Source organism: Esox lucius, chromosome 5, assembly GCF_011004845.1.
Source record: "Esox lucius isolate fEsoLuc1 chromosome 5, fEsoLuc1.pri, whole genome shotgun sequence".
Taxonomy (NCBI): domain Eukaryota; kingdom Metazoa; phylum Chordata; class Actinopteri; order Esociformes; family Esocidae; genus Esox; species Esox lucius.
The window spans coordinates 32616034-32640548 of record NC_047573.1 but is presented as its reverse complement, the minus strand read 5'-3'; the positions used below and the strand labels follow the sequence as shown (position 1 = coordinate 32640548).

Sequence of the window (24515 nt, the reverse complement as noted above, 5' to 3'; positions counted from 1 at the left end):
AGAAAACATCCCCCACACCATTACACCACTACCACCAGCCTGCACAGTGGTAACAAGGCATGATGGATCCATGTTCTCATTCTGTTTTTCACCAAATTCTGACTATACCATCTGAATGTCTCAACAGAAATCGAGACTCATCAGACCAGGCAACATTCTTCCAGTCTTCAACTGTCCAATTTCGTTGAGCTCGTGCAAATTGTAGCCTCTTTTTCCTATTTGTAGTGGAGATGAGTGGTACCCGGTGGGGTCTTCTGCTGTTGTAGCCCATCCGCCTCAAGGTTGTGCGTGTTGTGGCTTCACGAATGCTTTGCTGCATACCTCGGTTGTAATGAGTGGTTATTTCAGTCAAAGTTGCTCTTCTATCAGCTTGAATCAGTCGGCCCATTCTCCTCTGACCTCTCGCATACAAAAGGCATTTTCGCCCACAGGACTGCCGCATACTGGATGTTTTTCCCTTGTCACACCATTCTTTGTAAACCCTAGAAATGGTTGTGCGTGAAAATCCCAGTAACTGAGCAGATTGTGAAATACTCAGACCGGCCCGCCTGGCACCAACAACCATCAAAATTGCTTAAATCACCTTTTTTCCCATTCTGACATTCAGTTTGGAGTTCAGGAGATTGTCTTTACCAGGACCACACCCCTAAATGCATTGAAGCAACTGCCATGTGATTGGTTGATTAGATAATTGCATTAATGAGAAATTGTTCCTAATAATCCTTTAGGTGAGTGTATATGTTACAAGTAGAATGTATTGATGTGTAATGAAGGCAAATGCAATACAAATGGCAATACTAAATGTGCACTTAAGGCAAATAGAGAAGGGCAGAAAAGTAAGTATAGTGTATGTTACAAGTGGGATAATAGTTGTGTGGGTACAAATGGCAATTCTAAATGGCATTCTAAATGTTCAATCGAAGAAAGTTGAAGGAGTAAGGTAGCATGTGCAAATGGGATGCAGAGATCGCAGCAATGAGGACCTTGAGGTTGACACGTAACAACTTAAAACTTTAATTATCAGACTTTGCAAGGTAGTGTCAGAGTAGTACAAAGGGAGTAGTGCAACAAGGTCCCTGAGAGTCAGGAGGGGTATGTTTATTGATGGGTCATAGAGTTCACAGAGTTCTCTGGGTCACAGAGTTAAGCAGGGTTACAGCAGATGGAAAGAAACTGTTCCTGTGCCTGCTGGTGTGGGAACGAAAAGACCTGTAACGCCTGCCTGATGGTAGGAGGGCAAACAGTTTGTAGCATGGATGTGAAGGGTCCCTGATGATCCTGCACGCCCTGCGCAGACACTGCTTGTGCTGGAGGTTTACGATGGCAGGAAGCTGGGCACCAGTGATGTGCTGGGTGGTTTTCACCAAACGTTGCAGGGCCTTCCAAATGGCTACGGAGCAACCGCTAAACCACACTGTGGTGCAGTTAGTCAGAATGCTCTCGATTGTGCAGCGGTAAATGTTCTCAAGGATTTTGGAGGAAAGGCAGGCTTTCTTCAACCTCCTCAATCAATCAATCAATCAAATCAATCAATATAAAGCCCTTTTTACAACAGCAGTTGTCACAAAGTACTTTACAGAGACACCCAGCCTTAAACCCCAAGGAGCAAACAACAGTAGTGTTGGATTTCAGTGGCTAGGTAAAACTCCCTCAAAAAGTACACGCTCTGCTGCACCTTGGACTGAAATACAGTGCCTTTGACCAGGACTGAGGTGTTGAGGGTCCAGGAGAGGTCCTCGGAGATGTGGACACATTTTGAAGCGTGACACAGGCTCCACCTCAGTGCCATCAATGAGAACTGGGGCATGACTGCAGCCTTTAGACTTTCTGTAATCCACAATGTGCTCCTTGGTTTTCTTTGTCTTGAGGGCCTGGTTTTTGTCAGCGCACCATGTCTCCAGGCACACAACCTCCTCCCTGTAGGTTGACTCATCATTGTCATTGATCAGGCCTACCACCGTGGTGTCGTCTGCGCACTTGACAATGGTGTTGAAACTGTGTACAGGAACGCAGTTGTAGATGAAGAGGGAGCACAGGAGGGGGCTCAGCACAAAGCCTTGTGGAACACCAGTGTTTAGGAACAGAGTGGAGGAGGTGAAGTTGGAGTTCAGCTTAATTGGCTGGCTCTTTGTTGTCCTTGTTGAAGTGTGAGTAGAACCTGTTTGACTCGTCGGTGAAGGACGTCGCTGGCTGTGGGGGTAGGGTTCTTGGGCCTGTAGTCAGTGATGGCTTGGATGCCCTGCCATCGGGGTTCGGAGTTGTTGTTGAAGTGGTCCTAAATCCACAGTTTGTGGTCATTATTACCCATCTTGGCAGTCTGTGTGTTGAAACTGGTGCTGTAGCAGTGAGTTTGACCCTCCTGGCCCCACTTTGACTGTCCTCACTGATGGTTTCACATGTTTAATGAGGGGTAAATACTTTGGAAGTAGGAACAGTGAAAGATGGTCAGATTTACCCAGGTGGGGGTGGGGAATGGCTTTGCAAGCCTCTGGAATGTTTGTGTACACATGGTTTAGTGTATTGTCTCATCTGGTGCAACAGGAGACATTTTGGTGGAAAACTGTTTTCAGATTTGAATGGTTGATGCCCCTTACAATCACACAAACACTGTCCGGGTGTTCTGTCTGCTGCTTGATAATGGCAGCTTGCAGTTCTTTCATTGCTAGTTTGGCATTAGCATCCAGGGGTATGTAGACTGCCATAACAACAATACATGTAAACTCCTGAGGTAAATTAAAAGGCCTACATCTAATCATCAGGTACTCCAGATAGGTTGAGCAATGACTCCCGGTTAAGTAAGTGTTTGTACACCATATTTTGTTTACATAAATGCACAGCCCACCTCCTCTGGTCTTGCCAGAGTCCTCCTCCGTTCGATCTGCTCTGAAGACATCGCGCCCCTTCCAGCTCCATTACGTTGTTGGGTATGTTGTTGTTAAGCCACGTTTGTGAGAAAATCATGACGCTGCAATCCATTATGCATTTTTGTGAGATGATTCTCAGTCTTATTTTGTTCATTTTGTTCGCCAGTGACCGTAAATTAGCGAGGAAAAGGCTTGGTAGTGAAGGCCGATGGGGTGCTAGCATTAGCTAGTCCAGATGCCTCCACGCTTCCTACGCCTTTGTTTACGGTTACGACCCCGCCTCCGCGCACTTCCAGTCAGCGATGTGAATAGCGTCTCCCGGGGCGTCTTCCTAATCTCCGGTGGAAGTTGTCAAAAACTCTTCCTGTGCTCCAATATCCAGTTTGCTGTATAGAGTGTGTGCTAGGCTTTACTGAATCAAAAAACTAAGAACTATTTAGTAAATTACTGCTAATTGGCAAAAACTAGGTAGACGCTGAGTCTCACAATGTACATGTGCCGTCATCTTGGTATTTATTAAAAAACAAAATGCACATACTGTATTGGAAAAAGGTCTCCACCCCTTTGTAAAATAAAAAATGTAGTTAATTGGTCTGCAGCTGTGATTGCCATGATTTTATGATGTTATGCAGTTTCCCAAAGTTGGACAGTGAATTTAACGCTCAACAAGAGCACCAAGTAAAGCTATACTGCTGCAGGATGCGTTTAAATCAAGCGTGCCGCACAAGCCCTGAAAAGTGAAGCCAAAACGTCTGGATCGCCCCCTGGTGAGTGGTCCCAGTATAGGTCATAAACCCCGCCCTGTTATTCAATGGGACGCGAGACCAACTAAACAATTAAATTACCCTTCAAATATATTTTTTCCGAAGCTGGTTTCTGTCATTTACTGTAGTTTGTATCACGCTAATGTAAATTCAAGAGTTTGTTTTTAAAATACGTTTGTTTTTAGTTAGTTATTTAATGCTCTAAAAACGGTGGTGTGACGTCGTGATTCACAGCTGTGATTGACAGCTATCTGAGCCGAGGAGCCACTGAATCTTCGGAGGACTGAGGAGATTGGAACTTTACATTTAATCTCTAAATTTCTATAATTTCACACGGACATAATGGGTTGTTCTGCAGTACATTGTGCTAACCGATCTGGCATTTCCAATCGATCTTTGAATTTTTTTCGGTAAGTTACATTTATAAGCTATTTAATTAGTAAATACATGTAATGGGCTAGCTAACGTTAGCTAAAAGACAACAAGCCTCGTTAATAGCCATGTTAATAGCTAGCAGGTGATCGTTAGCTAGAAGTTACCAATTATTTTTGTATTAGGCCTATTCTAAATTAAGGTTAAACATGATGTAAGTTAGGCTATAACATATCGTCTAGGTTTAACAAGCAAAGGTTGTACTGTACTTGGACTTGCGATTGATTACGGTATGCGCATTCTGCGAGGGAGAGTGAGGGCGGGGCACAGGGGTGGGGCCGTTGATTTCGCGGCTTTAGGGCTTTACTTCCTTCTCGCTACTGCGCATAACTACTGCGCAGAACTGGTCCCAAGATCGCTATCTGCGCAGACGCAAGTCCAAGATGTCAGCGTCGTATCAGGACACTGGTGGCTTCATTTTTCACCAATGGAAAAGAGCGAAAGGGCGTCGTCCATTATATATACAGTCTATGGTTTAAATCTGACCTGCTCTTTCAGCAAAAACTCTGTCCTTTAGCTTTCACTAGATTTTCACCACATACCTGTCCAATAAAGTATACCTGAAAAATATATCTTAATAAAAGATCTACCAGACAAAGTTGTGGAAAGGTACAGGCCTTGTCTCTTTGAGCACAGTCTATATAATTATCAGAAAGAGGAATTTGGATGGTCCCAACAAATCAGACTGTCTCTCCAAATTGATGACCAAGGATGTAGAATATAGATCTTTGATAGAGCTACTAGCTTTAATTGCCAAGAAAGTGTGCCTGTGACAAGAATATCCCAAGCCCTCAAGAAAAATTGGCATGTAAGGTTACAAGAAGAATGCCATTACTCAAGAAAGCCCAGCTTAAATCCTGTCTGGAGTGTGCCAAAACGTCATCAGGACACTCTATTCATGTGGTAAAACCTTTTGTGGTTTGACAAATCCAAATTTAAACTTTTTGGCCTCAATGGCAAAATGTTACATTTGGCACCATCCCAACACAATCTCCAAAAGAACACCATCCCTACTGTGAAGAATGCTGATGGCAGAATTGTGTTATGAGAAAGTTTCCCATCATCAAGGACTGACAATAAAATAAATAAAAAGAAACAATGAATGTAGCAATGTACAGAAAAGGAAAATCTGCGACCCTTTGCAAGAAAGACATATCTAGGGCGAGAATAACCCAAATCACGGAGCCAAAGATACAGTTGAGTGGCTAGGAAATACAGTGCCTTTGAAGAGTATTAAGAAACCTTAAATTCTACACAAAATCCCATAACGAAAAAATTAAGCAAAAATAACTTTTTTTAAATTTACCAGCTTTAAACAATAGAATTTGGCCAATTATTCCCATTATTCCTTGTAGATCCTATCAGGACTGCCTGTTTTCAGGTCTCCACACAGATGTTTAATGGGGTTTAAGTTTAGGGTTTGGCTGGGTCTATGAACAGTGAAGGCGTTCCGTGGCCTCCGTCTAGCCTGATTAACAAAGTGCTGCAGAAATGGTGGTTCTCTGACAGGTTTTCCCTTCTCTGCAGGGAAACTCTGAAGCTTTGAGTGGCGATTGGGTGCTTTGTCACGTTTCTGAACCAGGCCCTTCTTAACCGGTTGCTTGAGTTTGACCAGATGGTCAGCTCAAAGGTGGGTCTTGGTGGGTCCAAACTTCTTCCATTTTACAACAGCGGAGCCCACTGTTCTCCTGGGAACGTTTAATACTTTAGCAATGCATTGAAACATGCACTGTGAATTGTGGGACCTAATATAAACTAATGTGAGCCTTTGTAAGTCATGTCAAATCAATTGAATATGCCACCGGTAGGGCTGTCGCCATTATATAATTGCATGATCACGATTATTTGGGCCAGATTGCAATAATTTTTATGACAACGATCTTTTTGCACAACATTTTAATTCCAAAATAATGATTCTAATCTAAATAAGGATTTTTTTACATCAATGTTAGAAACGCCAAAAATACCATGCAAATTATGTCCGTTTTCATCAGTCAAGATGTCCAGCACACGGATGCAGAAGAGCATTTGACAGCTCTGCGGAAAGTTATAGGCGCAGATCATTTACCGAAACTTGTTTGCTTCTTATTTTCAGTATTTTTAAATCTAGTTTAGAAATGTTTTGCACCAGTGCACCGTTTTGTAATTTAGCAACATTATTATTCAGGAGACAAACACCTTTCAGCCGCTTGTTGCATCAACTCCGATTGACAAAACAAAAACAAACACTCAAGCGTGTAGTTCCAAAACCAAACACAACTGCACTGCCCTGGGCGCATTTAGGTTCTAAGCTAAATGAACGAGGTCAGCCCAATAATTTAGAGGAGGCGAATTGCCAGATTTGCACCAGAAAGGTGGAACACGAACGTAAAAATACCACAAATCTGAAGGACCATCTCCAGATGCATGTGTATTTTTAGGCCTACAATATTATTTGGCTTGCACTATAACAGTGGCATAGAGTATAAACAATTAAATCGTTAATCACAACTATTTGTGCGACAATAAATCGTCAATTAAAATGTCATAATCGTGAAAGCCCTAGCCACAGGTATAACCAATCACGTTTTAGAGACATATCAAGGATGAGGATAGAACATGGGATGGATGTAAGCTCAATTTGGAGTGTCATGGAGGTTCTGAATACTTCTGTACATGAGGTATTTCAGTTTTTCATTTGCAATAAATTGGCACACATTTCTAAAAACTTTTTGTGTAGATTGCACTTCTCTTTGATATTTAATCAATTATAAATTAGTTCTATCACACAACACAATGTTGAGAAAGTGAAGGGTTCTGAATACTTTTCGAAGGTACTTGAGTAGTCCAGTCCTGAAATAAATCCAATCAAAGTTTCGGGGCAGGACTTGAAGACTGCTGTCAACTGAAAGCTCCCTAAGGAATTTGACAGAACTTGACCCTTTTTGGAAGAAGAATGATGAAATGTTGGGAGAGACCTATCCAAACAGACTCTCAGCTGTAATGACTGAAAAGGCCACAAAGTGTTTAAATCCCATTAAAAGGTTTCCACAAAGTGTTTAAATCCCATTAAAAGTGTGGGGTATGGTGTTTAGATAAGTGGAAAGAAAATACTAATTAAAATGCATTAAAACCATTTTTTGTAAAGTTCAATAGGATGGAGACATTTCTATGGGCTCGGTAAATAAGATCTTGCCTATGAATATGTCTATTTCCGTCTTGCCCTGTATGCATTATGTCATGTATCTGTTTAATGAGAAAAGCAATTAATTTACAGAGAAGTCAATACACTACAGCAGTTTGCATACTGGCTTTCAATTCTAATTAGCAAATTAATAAGTAGTGATTAGTTATTCGTTTGTGAACAGATGCTGGATGCCTTGGGCAAATGCCCCCACTCTATGCTGATTATTCACTCCAATGTCACTTGTATCCCTGCTAGGTTCTGTCTTTGAGTGCTGACGTCCTACCTGAGTACAAAATTGAGGTCCCTGTCACCCAGGCCTGGACCATGCTGCACTACAGCCCTGTCAAAGCGGCGTGGGACTGGGTCATCCTCCTGCTGGTCCTCTACACGGCAGTCTTTACCCCCTACTCAGCAGCCTTCCTGTTGGACGAACATGGGGACGCGTTGCAACGTCGTTGTGGCTACACCTGCAGCCCACTCAACGTTGTGGACCTCATGGTGGATGTGTTGTTCATCGTGGATATTGTGATCAATTTCCGCACAACATTTGTCAATGCTAATGACGAGGTAGTGACTCAGTCCGGGAAGATCGCTGTGCACTACATCAAGGGATGGTTTGCCATCGACCTGGTGGCCGCCATACCCTTTGACTTACTTATCTTCCGCTCGGGATCAGACGAGGTGAGAAATATGCATGTTGATGATTATTACCCTTTATGGTGGGCTTTACTTGAATCTGATCAATGTAACACATATTGGTTCTCTTTAATAAATTAGAAAGTATACAGCCTTAACCATGGTGTATTAGCCATATACCATAAAGTCCCAAGGACCATTATTACTATTATAAACTGATTACCAACACAGAACAGTAAAAGTGTCATACCAGTGGTGTATGGTCTTGTTTTTCAGCCAATCAGCATTCAGGGATCAAACCACCCCATTTATATTGCCTTATAAAGCATTATTATCTACAAATGATTCTGTGTAATTACACTAACTAACTTTTTAATCTGTAAAAATATTGACACAGAGACAACATATTCCAAAAGAAGACAATAATGTTAATAACATTAACATCATATTACTTTGAAATTAGTTTCACCCTCAGTCTTAGAAATAATTTATTCTTGTTTAATGGTGACATTTATAGTTTCTCCCATGGAAGAACATGGTTCAAATCTCAAACTGGTGGCTAGAGACACTTACAATATAGTTTGGTGTTGCCTGTATCTTTCTAACATAAATGTGCCTTGGACCTATAGCTGTTTTTCCATCAATTCGTTCAAAATATTGCCCCTGCCATCTCACGCTTTCTTTCTTTTCCCATCTCTTTGCTACTTCTTGATACATTAAACCCAACTTAAGATGGCCACCTTGATTAGTCTGCTGAAAACTGCACGGCTGCTGCGGTTGGTTCGCGTTGCAAGGAAGCTGGACCGCTACTCGGAGTACGGCGCTGCTGTTCTCTTCCTGCTCATGTGTACTTTTGTGCTCATTGCTCACTGGCTGGCCTGTATTTGGTATGCCGTCGGCTATGTGGAGAGGCCTTACACTCAGACCGGTTGGCTGGATAACTTGGCTGAGCAGCTTGGCAAGGTGTACAACGCCAGTGAACCAGGATCGGGTCCATCCGCCAATGACTATTACATCACAGCGCTTTACTTTACCTTCAGTAGCTTGACCAGTGTGGGCTTCGGAAATGTCTCCCCCAACACCAACTCTGAGAAGCTCTTCTCCATTTGTGTCATGGTCATTGGCTGTAAGTTGCTAATTATATTCTTTGTAATACCACCGTGTATGTCTCTCCAACTGCTTTATCCTTGTGCAATTTTTGACGTATGTCTTTTAAAAAAATGGTATGGCTCATCTGCATTGTCCCATAGCCCTCATGTATGCCAGCATCTTCGGGAATGTGTCAGCCATCATTCAGCGCTTGTACTCCGGGACGACACGCTACCACACCCAGATGCTGAGGGTCAAGGAGTTCATCCGCTTCCACCAGATCCCCAACGGGCTTCGCAACCGCCTAGAGGAATACTTTCAGCATGCTTGGTCCTACACCAATGGAATTGACATGAACGCAGTGAGTTAACTGTCCGGCACGCTAGTAAAAAAACCACCAGCACTCTAGTATTTATTTTTTTGAAGAAGACGTCTTACACACACATACCTGTTTGAGACAGTTTTGAGCCCGATGCTTAAAGTTGTCATATTAAAGCCACCAAACATTATTCTTCTGCATGTTTAACCAAACACCAAACATTGACGAAGCAGAGTCTTTGTTCACTATTCTACCTTGTGGACAATATTTGAAACATGAAACATGTAGGAATGATTTTTCATGATTATACATCCTCGTTGCTAATTCGGTATATAGTTTGAATGAACCATACACAGACCGTATAGCCTAGTCTTTAGATAGGTCTAGTTAAAATGGCAATTGATTTGAGTCTAGCGTTTTGATAACTTTGGCTATGGAAAGGAATTCTTGAGTCACTAGCAATCTACTGTACATTGTCTAATCTTTTTACATTAATCAATCAAATGTATTTTATAAAGCCCTTTTATATCAGCAGATGTCACAAAGTGCTTATACAGATACCCAGCCTGAAACCTCAAAGAGCAAGGAACAACTGGGTTGATGCACAGTGGCTAAAAAAAACCTTCCTAATAGGTCAGATATTAAGAAAAAACCTAGAGAGGAACCAGACTCTAAGGACTGGCCAGTCCTCCTCTGGCTGTGCTGGGCAAAGATTAGGCAGGAATTACTCCACCCACTTTTCCAATACATCTGACCAAAGGCACACCAACCAAATGCAACCATGCTGAAAGAGGGCAGCATATCGCCCACAGAGTTCACTCCCATTGTATGAGGACAGCAGCGGAGAACAACAGTAAGCCAATGTTAACCTGAATGGCATTGGAGAGAGGACATCCCAGTGGAGATGAGAGCCCATCTGGCAAAGACAGCAAGGGTGGCTTTTAAATCCAATATCTTTCTGTTCACCGTCACACCACTGGGTCAGACTACACTTAATCATAGACCTTGCTAAATAGATAAGTCTTTAGTAGACATTTAAAAGTTTAGACCAAGTCTGCCTCACCTTAATCGGCAGATCACTAAATGGTCACAGACCCTGTTTGAAAAACTGTGAAAAGGTATAAGAATAGAATTATCCCCCTGCAGTATAAAATATGACATTACTGTGCAATGTTCTGTTAGATTTAAGTGTATACACTTAACAACTCAACTGCAACACATTCAAAATAATCTACATTACCCCTCCATCCCGATTAAAAGGTATAAATAATTGCATTATTAACTTGCTGGCTATAATACCGCATGGACTGACTCAAGGGTAGCCTACTGAACACAAGCCAGCATTTACCCTTAGTAGCAAGGAAGCACGCGTGAGCTGGTAGTTAACTTTTGTCTTACATGGCAGATCATTGCAGGGATCTGATGGGGATAATCTTGATTTCCACACCAGTGCATAGGTCCAAACCAAAAGGAATTTGGTAGAATACGATCGCTTAAATTACGAGACATAAAATTATATTTAAATAAATAAATACAGAAATAAATATATACAGAAATATATGATAATGGAAATGAAAAAATATATATATGATCAAAGGATTAAATAAATCGGGAAATAATATTTGATTAATACATTTATTATTATATTTTTATGCATAAATATATTTATTGATACATGTATTTATTTATTCATTTATTTCTAATTTTGGCATGTTTGGTCCTCCATATTTTGCTGCAACTTTTGGTATGCAACCAAAGGATTGGGAGCAATTTATTATGTGGACCAAGCAGTAGCTTGGAGGAAGTAGCTCCTTAAGTAGTTTAGTTGGAATTGGGTCCAGTTGACAATTTGTGGGTTTAGAACTCATTATTATTTTAGTGAACATGCCGAGTGTTATAGGATAAAAAAATTCAAGTGTGTCTGTTACCTGTCCAGGGCAATTCTGTGTGTTCTCTGGACAGCTGAGTTTTTGAGGACTATACTTATTTAGTCTGTTATTTGTTTTGTAATGATGAGGATCTTTTCATCAAAGAAGTTAATGTATTCATCACTGTTCAACTGAAGACTCAATTCACTTGTTGAACATTGCTCTTTTGTTAACTCTAAATATTGAATAAATTATTAAATACTTTTTGTTTACCTCAGTCAGGTTGGAAAAAAGACTGATCAAACAGATGTGAGTGCTTTTCAATGTGGAACTGTACCGTCTTTTCAGGCTTGAGTGCCACTTTATCTCTCTGGAGGCTTACTTGAGTTCTCTAGTATTGTCTTTGTACTAGGGAACACGTTTTATGATGTGTATTTCTTTGGTTTTTAGTTGAGTGACTGTATCTAAGATGTTACACAGTGTTCCTTTTAGATTCTCCAGTAGATCATCATTGGGTAGGTGGAGTCTGGAAGAGCGTAAAAACATCTTTGGGTAGTCTGTAAATGTATATTACGGCTATAGAACATCCTTGTTTGTGGTACATGGCTACCAGTAGAAAATGCCTGCCAATTATTCCCCTCAAAAGACAGACCTTGATTCTGATTCCAATGGGGAAAAACGGTTGAAAATCTATGTCAACCCAAGAGCGACACAAAACCATTTTTAAACATGGTTGCTTTGTTCTTATTGCAACAAAAGGTGGCAGATGACCAGATTTATTGGAGATTTTAGCCACTTCTACCAGTAACTGTGTGTTTACTTACGTTCACAAGTAACCGCAAAGGTACAAAATTAGCTTGTTAAAAGGAAATTATCAGTGGAAACAGTGATTTCTACTGGTAAATGTGTGAATGTAGTTTTTTGTTTGTATGTTAAATAAGTAAATGTGAACATGGTGTTTACTAGTGAAATATGTTGTAGTTACTTAATGGGTGCATTACTTGCAACAGGACCATGCAAACAAAATACAAAAGAGCAATTTTCAGCATTGGCTTGTTAAAACTACAGACAGGCCCATTGGTGTTAAAAGTACATTTTTTGTCTAAAAAATGGTTGTTTGGTTTCAGATGGCCGTTTTCTGGGGAGGCGGGATCTACGTTTAATTAATTCAGGAACTTGTTGTATTTTGTGGACTGACTAATACAGAGAGAGAAGATTCTACTGCGAATTTCAAATTTGCTTGTTATAGATTGTGTTGAGGATATCTTGACACAAATGCACATTATCCTTGCTACCATTAGTAACTGGTAGAATGACTAGTTCTATGGTGAAATGTCCCTTTAAGACATACAGGCTGAAGGCACTAAATTATGTTTGTGCAAAGTTAACATACCGATTGTTTAAAGATTTATTATGCATAGATCTTTTTGTATTTTTATATGGAGTCGTAGGACCTATGAAGCTTTCCCAAAGACGTGAGATTTTATTTTTTTTATGACAATGAAAGAGTCTTTAGTAAGAGTCTTTTTACTGTGCATAAAAGCAGATTCTACAGAAACGCTTTGTTTAATTATTTACTTTGCCTATTTTGTATCCAAAAGATGGCAAAATAAATATTCATTTTTATTTTATTTTCATACAGTGTACTGTGCTTACCTTTACCATTATAGATCAACCTGTGGGTGTCCTAGAGCAAAACCAACACCACCTTCCAGTGACTCTGAATACTGAATATAGCACGTTTCTATTATCCTTTACTTTGTCATTTTTAAGCAGCATATTTGTAAGTGCACCTGATGAGGATAATTTTCCTCTGTTTCCTCAACTTAGCTTTTGGTTCATGGCATTGCTTATGGGCATCTTACAGCAAAACGAAACACTTTCACGTGTTCCAGAGACTCTCCCGATTCGAACATTTGAGTTACTAATACATTTGTAGGTCTAACCATTTGGTCATGTCGATTGTCTGTATCAAGACAACTGTCACTGACGACTCCGGAGGGATTTAGTCTTTTAAAGCTCTATGAGTCGGAGCAGAAAATTAGCAGTATGATGATGACCATGAGCATGTTCCCCTGGCTCTCCCATTTTGATTGATGTATACTGTACCATGTTTTTGTGTTCGATTTTTCCAGACGTGTTAGTGACGGCTATCTTGTTACGACAACCCTCCTTCACAAATGACACATTATGGTAATGCATTCACCGTAATGGATTCGCAAGATTCTGATGAATAAAGTCAAAGGAAAATGCAGCAAGCACAATCAATAAGGAATCAGGCGACATAATGACATGACCAAATTCAAACACCTCTTTGTGATGGTCAAATTTTTACCTGTTGACCACCGTAACATACTGTAGCGCAAAAAAAAGTTACTTTGAAGCACTTTAAATAACTTACTGAATTTGTTTACTATCCTGTAGCATGATTCCAAATATTGAAATTGATACGTACTTTCCCTCTGCGTCTTCCTCCCAAGGTGCTGAAAGGGTTTCCAGAGTGCTTGCAGGCGGACATCTGTCTACACCTGAACCGCAGTCTGTTGCAGAACTGCAAGGCCTTTCGGGGGGGCAGCAAAGCCTGTCTGCGGGCTTTAGCCATGCGCTTCAAGACAGTACATGCCCCGCCGGGTGATACCCTCATCCACTGTGGAGACATCCTAAATTCTCTCTACTTCATTGCTCGTGGTACCATCCAGATCAACCACAATGACATTGTGGTGGCCATACTAGGTAACGAAGGCTATACCATTTCTACACGTCTATGGTCTGCAGCCTTGACCGTAGCTATGTTACTGAGCTCTTTACTTAAGTAAAAATATTGACCTTATGTCCGATGCACACATTTGGCTGATGCATGTTGGTTCAGTGTAGACCAGTTTGTCTAGCCACTATCTGGTAAGTGTAGCCCTGACTTTGAATGGAATAAGCCTGTCTTTTCTATAGGCTGTCCATATGGCGTCTTGGCTCCAGCCCTCTCTGAGAAATACAATATACAGAATAGTACATAAGTATTTGGACATTGAGACATGTTTTGTTGTTTTGCCTCCAGCACTTTGGATTTGAAAGTATACAATTACAGTTGGGTCATCTTTAATTTGACAATATTTTAATCAATATAGGATGAACCATTTACAACCCTGTTGCCAACAAAGTTGAGACGGTGCATAAAATGCAAATAAAAACATAATGCAATGATATGCAAATAATTTCCCCTATATTTAATTGAAAGTAGTACAAAGACAACATATCAATTGCTGAAACTGAGAAATGTTATTGTTTTTGGAAAAAAACATGCCCATTTTGGATTTATTTCTGAAAGACTCATCTGCTCTCGGATGCTCTTTTTATATCCAGTCTGCCCTGTTGCCAATCAACCCAATTAGTTATGAGATTTTCCACCATATTTCTTTTAGCATTACACAACTCTTCCTGTCTTTTGTTGCCTCTGTCCCAGCTTTTTAGAAATGTGTTGCTGGCATCAAATTCAAAGTGGAAATATTATTTTCAAAAAACTTACATTTACATTTGACACAGTGTCCCAACTTTGTTGGAAACAGGGTTGTAGAAATAACAGGATGTTTTTTATATAATCCTCCAGTTTAAGGTTACTCACTTTGCACAGTTGTCTTCACAACCTTTTCTTATAACTCAGGTGTGGCATCATCATTTTTGGCATCATTAATGCATGTGCAAAAGAGCAGTCAATGTCCAGTTTTGATTCTGCTGTATGCTTTGCATTTGGAGCCAGATACATCAGAATAGAATAAAACTGTCACCGAGACACAGGCCGAAACTGTTTGGTACATTACAAAGAAAATAGATATACAAAGAAGAATACTCACCATAATGAAAAAAGCTAAGAAATTGAAGAAGATGGACTGCAAGTTGCAAAAATACAATCACCTAACCTGAATCATACTGAGCATGAGTTTCACTTGTTGAATAAAACACTAAAAGCAAAAATGCCCTGAAACAAATAGGAACTGAAGATGGCTGCAGTACAGTGCCTGGCAGAAAACCACCGGGGAAGATACAGGGCTGAAACAAATAGGAACTGAAGATGGCTGCAGTACAGTGCCTGGCAGAAAACCACCGGGGAAGATACAGGGCTGAAACAACAAAACTTATGTCACTACCCAATACGTGTGGACTGCGTTGGAGTATTGCATAATAAAAAAAAAATCTACAGGAGAAATGTAGTTCTTGTACAATGCGCTTATCTCAGTCTTTAAGGGTTGTACGCATACATGCGCTATTAATTGCACCCAGAGAAATTAGAAACTCACTCAGATGAGTCCTGATTAGCAACTATAGCCATTCACAGCAGCAAGCACTATGTAGAATGAACCGGCTTCACGGAGGGCCGGGTAGCTGCATGTTTTAGTTTTTTCCTTTAAATTGGTTCCCAGTTCAGACCTAAACCACCAGGTGAGGGTAGAACGTTACCAATTAGTGACCTAATTAATCAATCAAGTACAAGGTGAGAGCGAAACCCTCTAGACACTCAGCCCTCCGTGGAACCAGTTTGATGTAGAAGATAAGTTCTGCACACATGCAAAAATTACAAAGTCACCCTCCCTCTTTGATTTTTACTAGTGGTTTCATGCCTGTCTTCTGATTGGCTCAGGATTCATGATTAGCATCTAGCCATTGATCAAGACCAATTGCTAAAGGCTCAGCGTTGGATGGTTAACATTAGCACAGCATGTGTGGGAGGTACAGTAAGACAAACAAGGCATACAATCAATTTACAGCCCACCTTAACAGACTTGAATATGAATATTGATGAATATTCAAAAAAAAAATCTTTAAACAATTTTAAATAAAAATTTGAATTTAATGATCGAGTCATTAATATTTGTATATCATTTTCATACATCGCTTTAGTAAGCAAACAACAATCTTAAAATAAATGGCTTCAAACTCCTTTTGCAGGTGGCCTAGGCCTTTTGCACAGTACAGTACATCCTATAGTTCATTTTAAATAACAGCAATTTAAGTGATTTCAATCCTCTCAATGTTCACTTACTATTCCCCTTACTTTCTACCCTTTAGAAAAGAATGACATCTTTGGGGAGTCTATCCAAATGTATGCAGAGCCAGGCAAGTCCAACTCTGACGTGCGTGCCATCACTTACTGTGACCTGCACCGGATTCAGAGGGACGACCTGCTTGAGGTTCTGGATATTTACCCAAGCTTTGCTGACAACTTCTGGGATAACTTGGAGTTGACCTTTGACCTTAGAGATGTAAGAAGAGACACTCACAGATTTGATGTGTGGCTAAACCATTTACATTGGGTTTTTACAGTATACCGTCAAACACATTCCTTTTGGTTTACAGCGTCCAATGAGAGGGAATTGTGGGCACTGTGTCAGTGTATTGGGATTGATTCAGTTTGTTTATTAAAGTGGGCAAATTAAAGTTTTTACTACTACTAGCATAAATTATAGCATTACTGACCAGAAGACATCTGCATTAAATATTTATATTTTTTAATGCTTCAAATATATTTTTTGACAAAATCGTAGTAAGTGCCTGAGATATTACCCATTTAAAATGTCTAGCTGGTCTGTCTATCATTTTGCACAATATTGATGTCCCCTAATAATCACTATAGACACTTGAATTAATATCTCCCCCACCATATGTCACCCTGGACTAGCTAATACTATTCCACTTTAATTCAGAAAAAAAGGAAAAATAAAGTAAATATTAAAGGCAGGATTCTACACATTGCACTGTTAAGGAATCGCTGTGTTGTCTCTGTCAGGTTAATCATGGCCCACCTCTACTGTTGGCTGACGATTCTGGTGATGAGTGTGGCTACAGTCGTAGCAAGCCACGACACAGGGGACACTCTCTGGACTGTCGAAACGGACCTGGTAAGCCTTTGACCATAGTATGCAATTTGTTTTAAGCTAACAGAAACTTGTTTTAAGATATACATGCTTGAAAAGATTCCATGTAATTTTGTTGATTATTATTTAAAAGTACTTATAATATCTACTGTTTAAATACAACCCAATGTCTTAAACCGCTAGCCTGGAAGAAAACCCTGCACTCCAAGTAGCTTTCTACATACAATGTATTCCAATCACAGGTTACTTTTCTATCTAGCTTGCTTTTAAGGCTGCCAGTAGACCTACTTTTATCATTTGTATGCTGCTTGGCAGATGGCATGGACCAGGATGACCCGTACCCCTACCGCCACCGCCACTCGGCCCCACAGCCCCACTGGGAAGAACACTGTAGCTGTGAGTCGCCCTGCTCCGAATCCAGTGAAGACCTAAACAAGCCCCTCACCCACGGGGGAAAGATGGAGTTGTACACTTCAGATGGGGTAGACTACTCTCCCTCAGTGGTGCGGCTGATGGCCCCCAGCAGTGCCACAGTAGGCCAGGAGGCCCCCATCGATAGGGCTCACCCAGGTAAACCATAAGCTGCAACATTTTAAAACAGTTTGTTGTATTAGTATGTTACGTAGAGTTACTGTTTTGAGTTCCATGGAAGGCAACTATTCATTTAAAATGGACAGTAAAGGGATGTTTTTCCACCTTGTAAATGTTTTCAGCCTCCTCTCAAATCTCCCCCACCATGTCTGGCTATGTTCGATACTGGCCAGAAAAGCAGTCGACCCAGTATTCCAACAGGCAGTGGCGCTCCTCTTCAGTTCGGGCGTCTTACCATCCATCACAGTTCACAGAGGACCAGCCTACTGAGCTGGAATCCCGATTGGAACTACTACAGTCACAGCTCAACAGGTGAGCAGAACAACATGGTTACTATTGCCTGACCGAGAGTTGGTTTGAATGCGAACAGTTTTTGCTGCACATTTCTCTTCTAAAATACATGTGAGAATGTATACAAAATTTTACTTTTATATGTCATGTCAATCAATAAATTAAATAAATATTATGAAGGCCGTTTACATTAGGTAGCTTTCCCAGTGTGTATACAGATATATAGCATATAATCCCAAAGAAAGGACTATTATTAGAAACATCCCAATACAATACCCAATAATGACAAAGCGAAAAATATTAGAGCTGGTCATCTGGAAAAACTATGTAACCAAGCATGACAGGTCTTGGTCAGGGAGAGGACCAAGAACCCAATGGCTTACAGAGTTTCAGAGTTTCTCTAAAGAGTGGGTAAACAGAGCCCACTCCTGAGTAATAGGTACATTACATGCTGCCTGGAGGAACATTCTCTAATCTTAAAACATTCTCAAAATCTAACTATTAGGCCTGAATGCCAAGTGCTATGTCTGGCTAAGACAAGGTACTGCTCATCACCTGGCTATAACCATCCATTTGGTGAATAATAATGGTAGGAACATGGTGTTAAGGGGATGCTTAAGGGAGGGACTGACAGACTGGTTAGGATTCCGGGATGGATGAATGGAACTAAATAAGTAGTTCCTTAGAGAGTATCAGATTCACAGTGCACAGAACCTCCTTATATGCAAAATATAATATATAGGAATATACACTGCTCAAAAAAATTAAGGTAACATGTCATCACAGTTCAATACCAAGTTAATTAAACTTCAGGGATATCAATCTGTCCAGTTAGCAAGCATAGGCGATTGTGAATCAGTGTCACCTGTTTCCGTGCAAATGAAAGGTGCACTGGAGAGGCAACAGCAAGACAACCCCCCAAAAGGGAATGGTTTTGCAGGTGTTGGCCATAGACAATTGCTCCTTCCTTGTCCTTCATGACTGATTCTTCTCTAATTTTGGGTTTTGCTAGTGTCATTGTCACTACTGATAGCCAGAGGCAGTACCTGCAGCTCATTCAGTTTGCACAGTTAGTTCAGCTCCTCCAGGATGGCACATCCATACCTGCCATCGCAAGGTTTGCTGTGTCTCCCAGTACAGTCTGAAGAGCATGGAGGAGATACCAGGAGACAGGCCGTTACACAAGGAGAGCTGGACACGGCCGTAGAAGGGCATCAACCCAGCAGCAGGAACGGTATCTGCTTATTTATGCAAGGAGGAACAGGCGTAGCACAGCCAGAGCCCTACAAAATGACATCCAGCAGGCTACTAATGTGCATGTTTCTGACCAAACTGTCAGAAACAGACTCCATGAGGGTGGCATGAGGGCCCGTTGTTCTCTAGTGGGACCTGTGCTCACAGCCCAACACTGTGCAGCTCGTTTGGCATTCAGCAGAGAAAACCACAATTGGCAGGTCTGCCATTGGCCCCCTGTTCCCTTCACAGATGATAGCAGGTTCACACTGAGCATGTGCCAGATTGAAAGAGTGTGGAGACGCCATGGTGAACGTTATGCTGCCTGCAACATCATCCAGCATGACAGGTTTGGCAGTGGGTCAGTGATGGTCTGGGGAGGCATATCCTTGAAGGGTCACACAGACTTCCATGTGCTAGCCAACGGTACCCTGACTGCTTTTAAGTACTGGGATAAAATCCTCAAACCCATTGTCAGAGTGTGTAGGAAGTTCCTGGATGACGAAGGCATTGATGCCATTGACTGGCCCTCACGTTCCCCAGACCTGAATCCAATTGAGAACATCTGGGTTTGAGGATGCAACATTATGTATTGGTGCATCCGACGCCGATACATAATGCTACATCAGCAATCATCAGTCCTGTGTTCCAACGGCACGTTGTGTTTGCTAATCCAAGTTTATCATTTTAAAAGGCTAATTGATCATTAGAAAACTCTTGTGATTGTTAGCACTGCTGAAAACGTTTGTGCTGATTAAAGAAGCAATAAAACTAGCCTTCATTAGACTAGTTGAGTATCTTCAGCATCAGCATTTGAGGTATGATTACAGGCTCAAGAAACTGCCATGAAACTGAAAATATTGTACAAATGTGTGTACTGCACCCTTCACAGAGCAGCACAAACTGTCTCTAACCAGAATAGAAAGAGGATTGGGAGGCCCCAGTGAAGAACTGAGCAAGAAGGCAAATACATTAGTAAAAAACTGGCAATTTCATTAAATAGTACCAGCAAAAAAACAGTCTCAAAGTCAGCAGTGAAGGGGCAACTCTGGGATGCTGGCCTTCTAGAAAGAGTTGCAAAGAGAGAGCCATATCTCAGACTGGCCAATAAAAAGAAAAGATTAAGATGGTGAACTGACCCATATATATTATATTACTTTTGCATATGGGTCAGGTTGGGGACAAGATTAATCTTTCAACCTATGACCCAAAGCACAAAGGCAATACAAGGCTGGAGTGGCTTCAGGACAGGTCTGTGGCTTAACCCAAGACCACAATTGAAACCCATTAAACATCAAGGGGTAGACCTGATTATCGAAGGAATTATTATTTGTTTTAATTACATCACAAAGTATGATTATTATCATTTTCATTAAGATTTTTTACGAGTTATATAAACAATATAGTACTTGATGTCAAGGTCAAAGACAATTTTACCACATTTTGTAGACAATATTTTAAATGCAAGTATTCACACATTGTTTAGGCAAGCCTGAATTAATTCAAGAGTAAAATGTAGCACAACAAATAAGCATACACTGAACAAAATTATAAACGCAACACTTTTGTGTTTGCCCCCATTTATCATGAGCTGAACTCAAAGATCTAAGACTTTGTCTATGTACACAAAATGCCTATTGTTCTCTAATATTGCTCACAAATGTGTTAGTGAGCACTTCTCCTTTGCCGAGATAATCCATCCACCTCACAGGTGTGGCATATCAAGATGCTTCCCTGAGACGGTTTCTGACAGTTTCTGCAGAAATTCTTTGGTTATGCAAACTGCATGTTGCAGCAGCTGTCCGGGTGGCTGGTCTCAGATGATCTTGGAGGTGAAGATGCTGGATGTGGAGGTCCTGGGCTGATGTGGTTTCACGTGGTCTGCAGTTGTGAGGCCGGTTGGATGTACTGCCAAATTCTCTGAAACGCCTTTGGAGATGGCTTATGGTAGAGAAATGAACATTCAATGCATGGGCAACAGCTCTGGTGGACATTCCTGGAGTCAGCATGCCAATTGCACGCTCCCTCAGAACTTGCAACATCTGTGGCATTGTGCTGTGTGATGGAACTGCACATTTTAGAGTGGCCTTTTATTGTGGCCAGCCTAAGGCACACCTGTGCAATAATCATGCTGTCAAATCAGCATCTTGATATGCCACACCTGTGAGGTGGATGGATTATCTCGGCAAAGGAGAAGTGCTCACTAACACAGATTTAGGCAGATTTGTGAACATTATTTGATAGAAATAGGCCTTTTGTGTACATAGACAAAGTCTTAGATTTTTGAGTTTTTGTTTTAAAACCCTGTTTGAACTGCGCATGTTATTATAAAACATCAGGCATCGCTGAAATATGGACATTGCTAAGTTTCTGTACAGTTAGTCAGTTCATAATAAAATCAATTTTATTTATAAAGCCCTTTTTACAACAGCAGTTGTCACAAAGTGCTTTACAGAGACGCCCGGCCTTAAACCCCAAGGAGCAAACAACAGTAGTATCTATGTAACATGGAACTTTGTGATATTTTACCATTGACCAACTTAAAAGTTACCCATCCAGTTGTTAAGTGTCTTAGTCTGTTGTCAGAAAGCCGTCTGGCAGAATATAATTTTCCCCGGCTGGAAACATTTTTAATAGGAAACTGTTTTAATGTAGATATTCAAATTTTATTCTAAATAATTTGACAGTTCAAGGCCATTATTATAGTCATTATATTCCCCTCATAACAGTTTCTGGCATTCAAGTAGTTTTGTGGAATGTGACTTGGACGAATACATAAAAGCCCTTTACCTTTTGATTTCCAACCCTTCCATTCCTCTGTCAACAGACTGGAGACGCGAATGACTGCTGATATCAATGTCATCCTGCAGCTGCTCCAGAGACAGATGGCGCCAGTACCACCAGCTTACAGCACGGTGTCTGCCACAGATTCCCCGGGGATATATGGGACGGGAGCGCCAGTGTTACACACACTATATCCCATCTCACCCATACAGATGGACAGCCGAGCATCCATGCAGGTAGGAGCTCTATGATACATGGTTACCTTTTGACTACCTGGAACAGCTGTGCTCTTTAACCTCCAATATGTTATTCAATACACATAACTAATTGTATTGTTTTAGACCTCAGACCAGGTCAAGTTACCCCTGAAATCTCAAGAGTCGCTGTCCAGCGGTATACATCTGACTGTAGAATCTGACGACACCATGTCCATCACTCCGGATGGGGAGCAGAAAACCTCACTCGTCCCTATGCCGGCCCAGGTCATTCTCAAGCCGCCGCTGTCTTTAATGGATTTCCCTGGACTGAGTAGGAGCCTCCGCTTCCCCTCATTACCCGGGAACCTGGAATCCTCCTCTGGGCAGGTGGAGCTCCAGCAACACCTCTCAGATCCTGTACTTCCAGCAACCTGAAGTTCTCAGCCCTAGCTCCTACCTGGGATTCATTCTCAGCCATGCCTCCTACCTGGGATTCATTCTCAGCCCTGGCTCCTACCTGGGATTCATTCTCAGCCCTGGCTCCTACCTGGGATTCATTCTCAGCCATGGCTCCTACCTGGGATTCATTCTCAGCCCTGGCTCCTACCTGGGATTCATTCTCAGCCCTGGCTCCTACCTGGGATTCATTCTCAGCCCTGGCTCCTACCTGGGATTCATTCTCAGCCCTGGCTCCTACCTGGGATTCATTCTCAGCCCTGGCTCCTACCTGGGATTCATTCTCAGCCCTGGCTCCTACCTGGGATTCAACTGACTGCTTCTATGTGGCGGGCAGGATAGTAGCAAAACACATCCTTCTCTGGGCCCTATCCAGAAACAGCCCTATGCAGTGAAATCTAAAAATGGGTGCGATTAAACAGCTATTCAAGTTTTTTTCAGACGCTTTGGTACTATTCACACAAATATGTGGTAAAAATGCCCCTTTTTCACAACCCTAAGTACATCTGACATTGACTGAGTACAATAAAAACACCTAGAAAGTTTCACATTGAAATACATTATGTTCATACAAAGTACATGCTATAACTTTTTATAAGGTTTTCTTCTCTATTGTTAAAATACCTTTTCCTATAATTATGCTCATGGTTCCTAATTGATCATCACTCAACCATTTGGTGAATATACTGTATGTATTTTACATAGTTTTGGCTACTGTGTTCAGATTGAAAAGGACAGAATCACCACCCTAAAGCCATAGATTTGTATGTGATCTCTGTGGGATTCCAACCCACAACATTGGTGTTGGTAGTGTGAGCAATAAAAGACCACTGCATTGACTATGGACTTTACAATACTGTCATAAACAGGACATGATTGCTATCCACATGGTAGTAACTACAACTGGTAACCATATAACCATGTGAACACTGGCAGTGTCATCCATCATGGGGCAGGATAGACAGCAAGGCAAAGGAATACGAGAGACCCTGAACAGGGTCAAAACTACAAACTGAACTGCTTTGTGGATTAAAAAAAACTACAAACTGAACATCTTTGTTGATAAAGCAGGCTTCTACCAAGCCAAAACTTGACAGTGACGGCGCAATATCATTGGCCAATGAGCAACTGCCCATGTGCCTGGACAATGTGGGGGAAACGTATTCACGTGTGTTGCCATATCTGAAAATGGGCTGGTAAGACATAAGCCACTTCTTGGGTCTTACAGTGCTGTGGCTGCATACCTCCTTGAGTTCCTCAATAATATTGTGTGTGATAATGTTAGGTTCCACCATTCAGAGGTAATTCAGGAATGGTTTTGGGCCAATCCCTGTTTTCTGACCGTAGACCTGCCCCATGATCTCCTTTCATTATTGAGGTGGAAGGTCTGCCATCCCCATGTCACCCTCCTACAGCTCATGGATAAGCCATGCCATGACATCACTAGTGACCAATGTTAGGTTTGAATTTGCCATGCCAAAGAAATATTCCTGCATTGGATGAAAATTCAAGACATTAATTGTGATGTGGACAAGATATCAGGGCCAAATGCCAAAGACAGAATTGGTGCAAATTAGTGTAGTATGTGCAAAACATTGACATTTCTGTTATTTATTTCTGATAGTATTTGTTAAAATTGACTAGACAAAAAAACATGTTGCAATAAAGGTTACTTTTTTGCATCAATAATTGTAGATGTCTTCACTGATCACACTTGATTATGGGATAGAAATTATGGAGGTAATGTACAGTTAAAATTTCTGGTACTGTGGAAACGGTGAAATAAACAGATTACCATTAGCACTTCACAGAGTCAGAGTTTGAAACACTTGTCTTACTAACTGGTCTTGGACTAACTAACTTGGTCTAACTGATTTTTAGAATGCAATTCTTTCAGTTAAGTCACTCTCTTATGTTTTGATGACATTTGATCACCAAAAATGTATTGACTGAATGACTGA

At 41.1% G+C, this 24515-nt stretch overlaps 1 protein-coding gene across 3 annotated transcripts in view; it reads left to right on the top strand.

Annotated features, from left to right (window-relative positions):
* Window positions 1–24242, top strand: part of LOC105030319 (potassium voltage-gated channel subfamily H member 6) — a 31576-nt gene extending 7334 nt beyond the window's left edge. For 2 of the 3 annotated variants that reach the window (XM_034292087.1, XM_034292086.1), the window contains exons 3-12: window positions 7482–7907; window positions 8595–8988; window positions 9113–9312; window positions 13619–13871; window positions 16197–16390; window positions 16915–17026; window positions 17318–17572; window positions 17716–17905; window positions 21945–22137; window positions 22243–24242. In XM_034292087.1, coding sequence (XP_034147978.1) covers window positions 7482–7907; window positions 8595–8988; window positions 9113–9312; window positions 13619–13871; window positions 16197–16390; window positions 16915–17026; window positions 17318–17572; window positions 17716–17905; window positions 21945–22137; window positions 22243–22533 — 2508 coding nt within the window. In that variant the 3' untranslated portion in view covers window positions 22534–24242. The remainder of the gene's footprint in view (window positions 1–7481; window positions 7908–8594; window positions 8989–9112; window positions 9313–13618; window positions 13872–16196; window positions 16391–16914; window positions 17027–17317; window positions 17573–17715; window positions 17906–21944; window positions 22138–22242) is intronic. The other variant, XM_034292088.1, reaches the window with a different exon arrangement.
* Window positions 24243–24515: the final 273 nt, after the last annotated feature.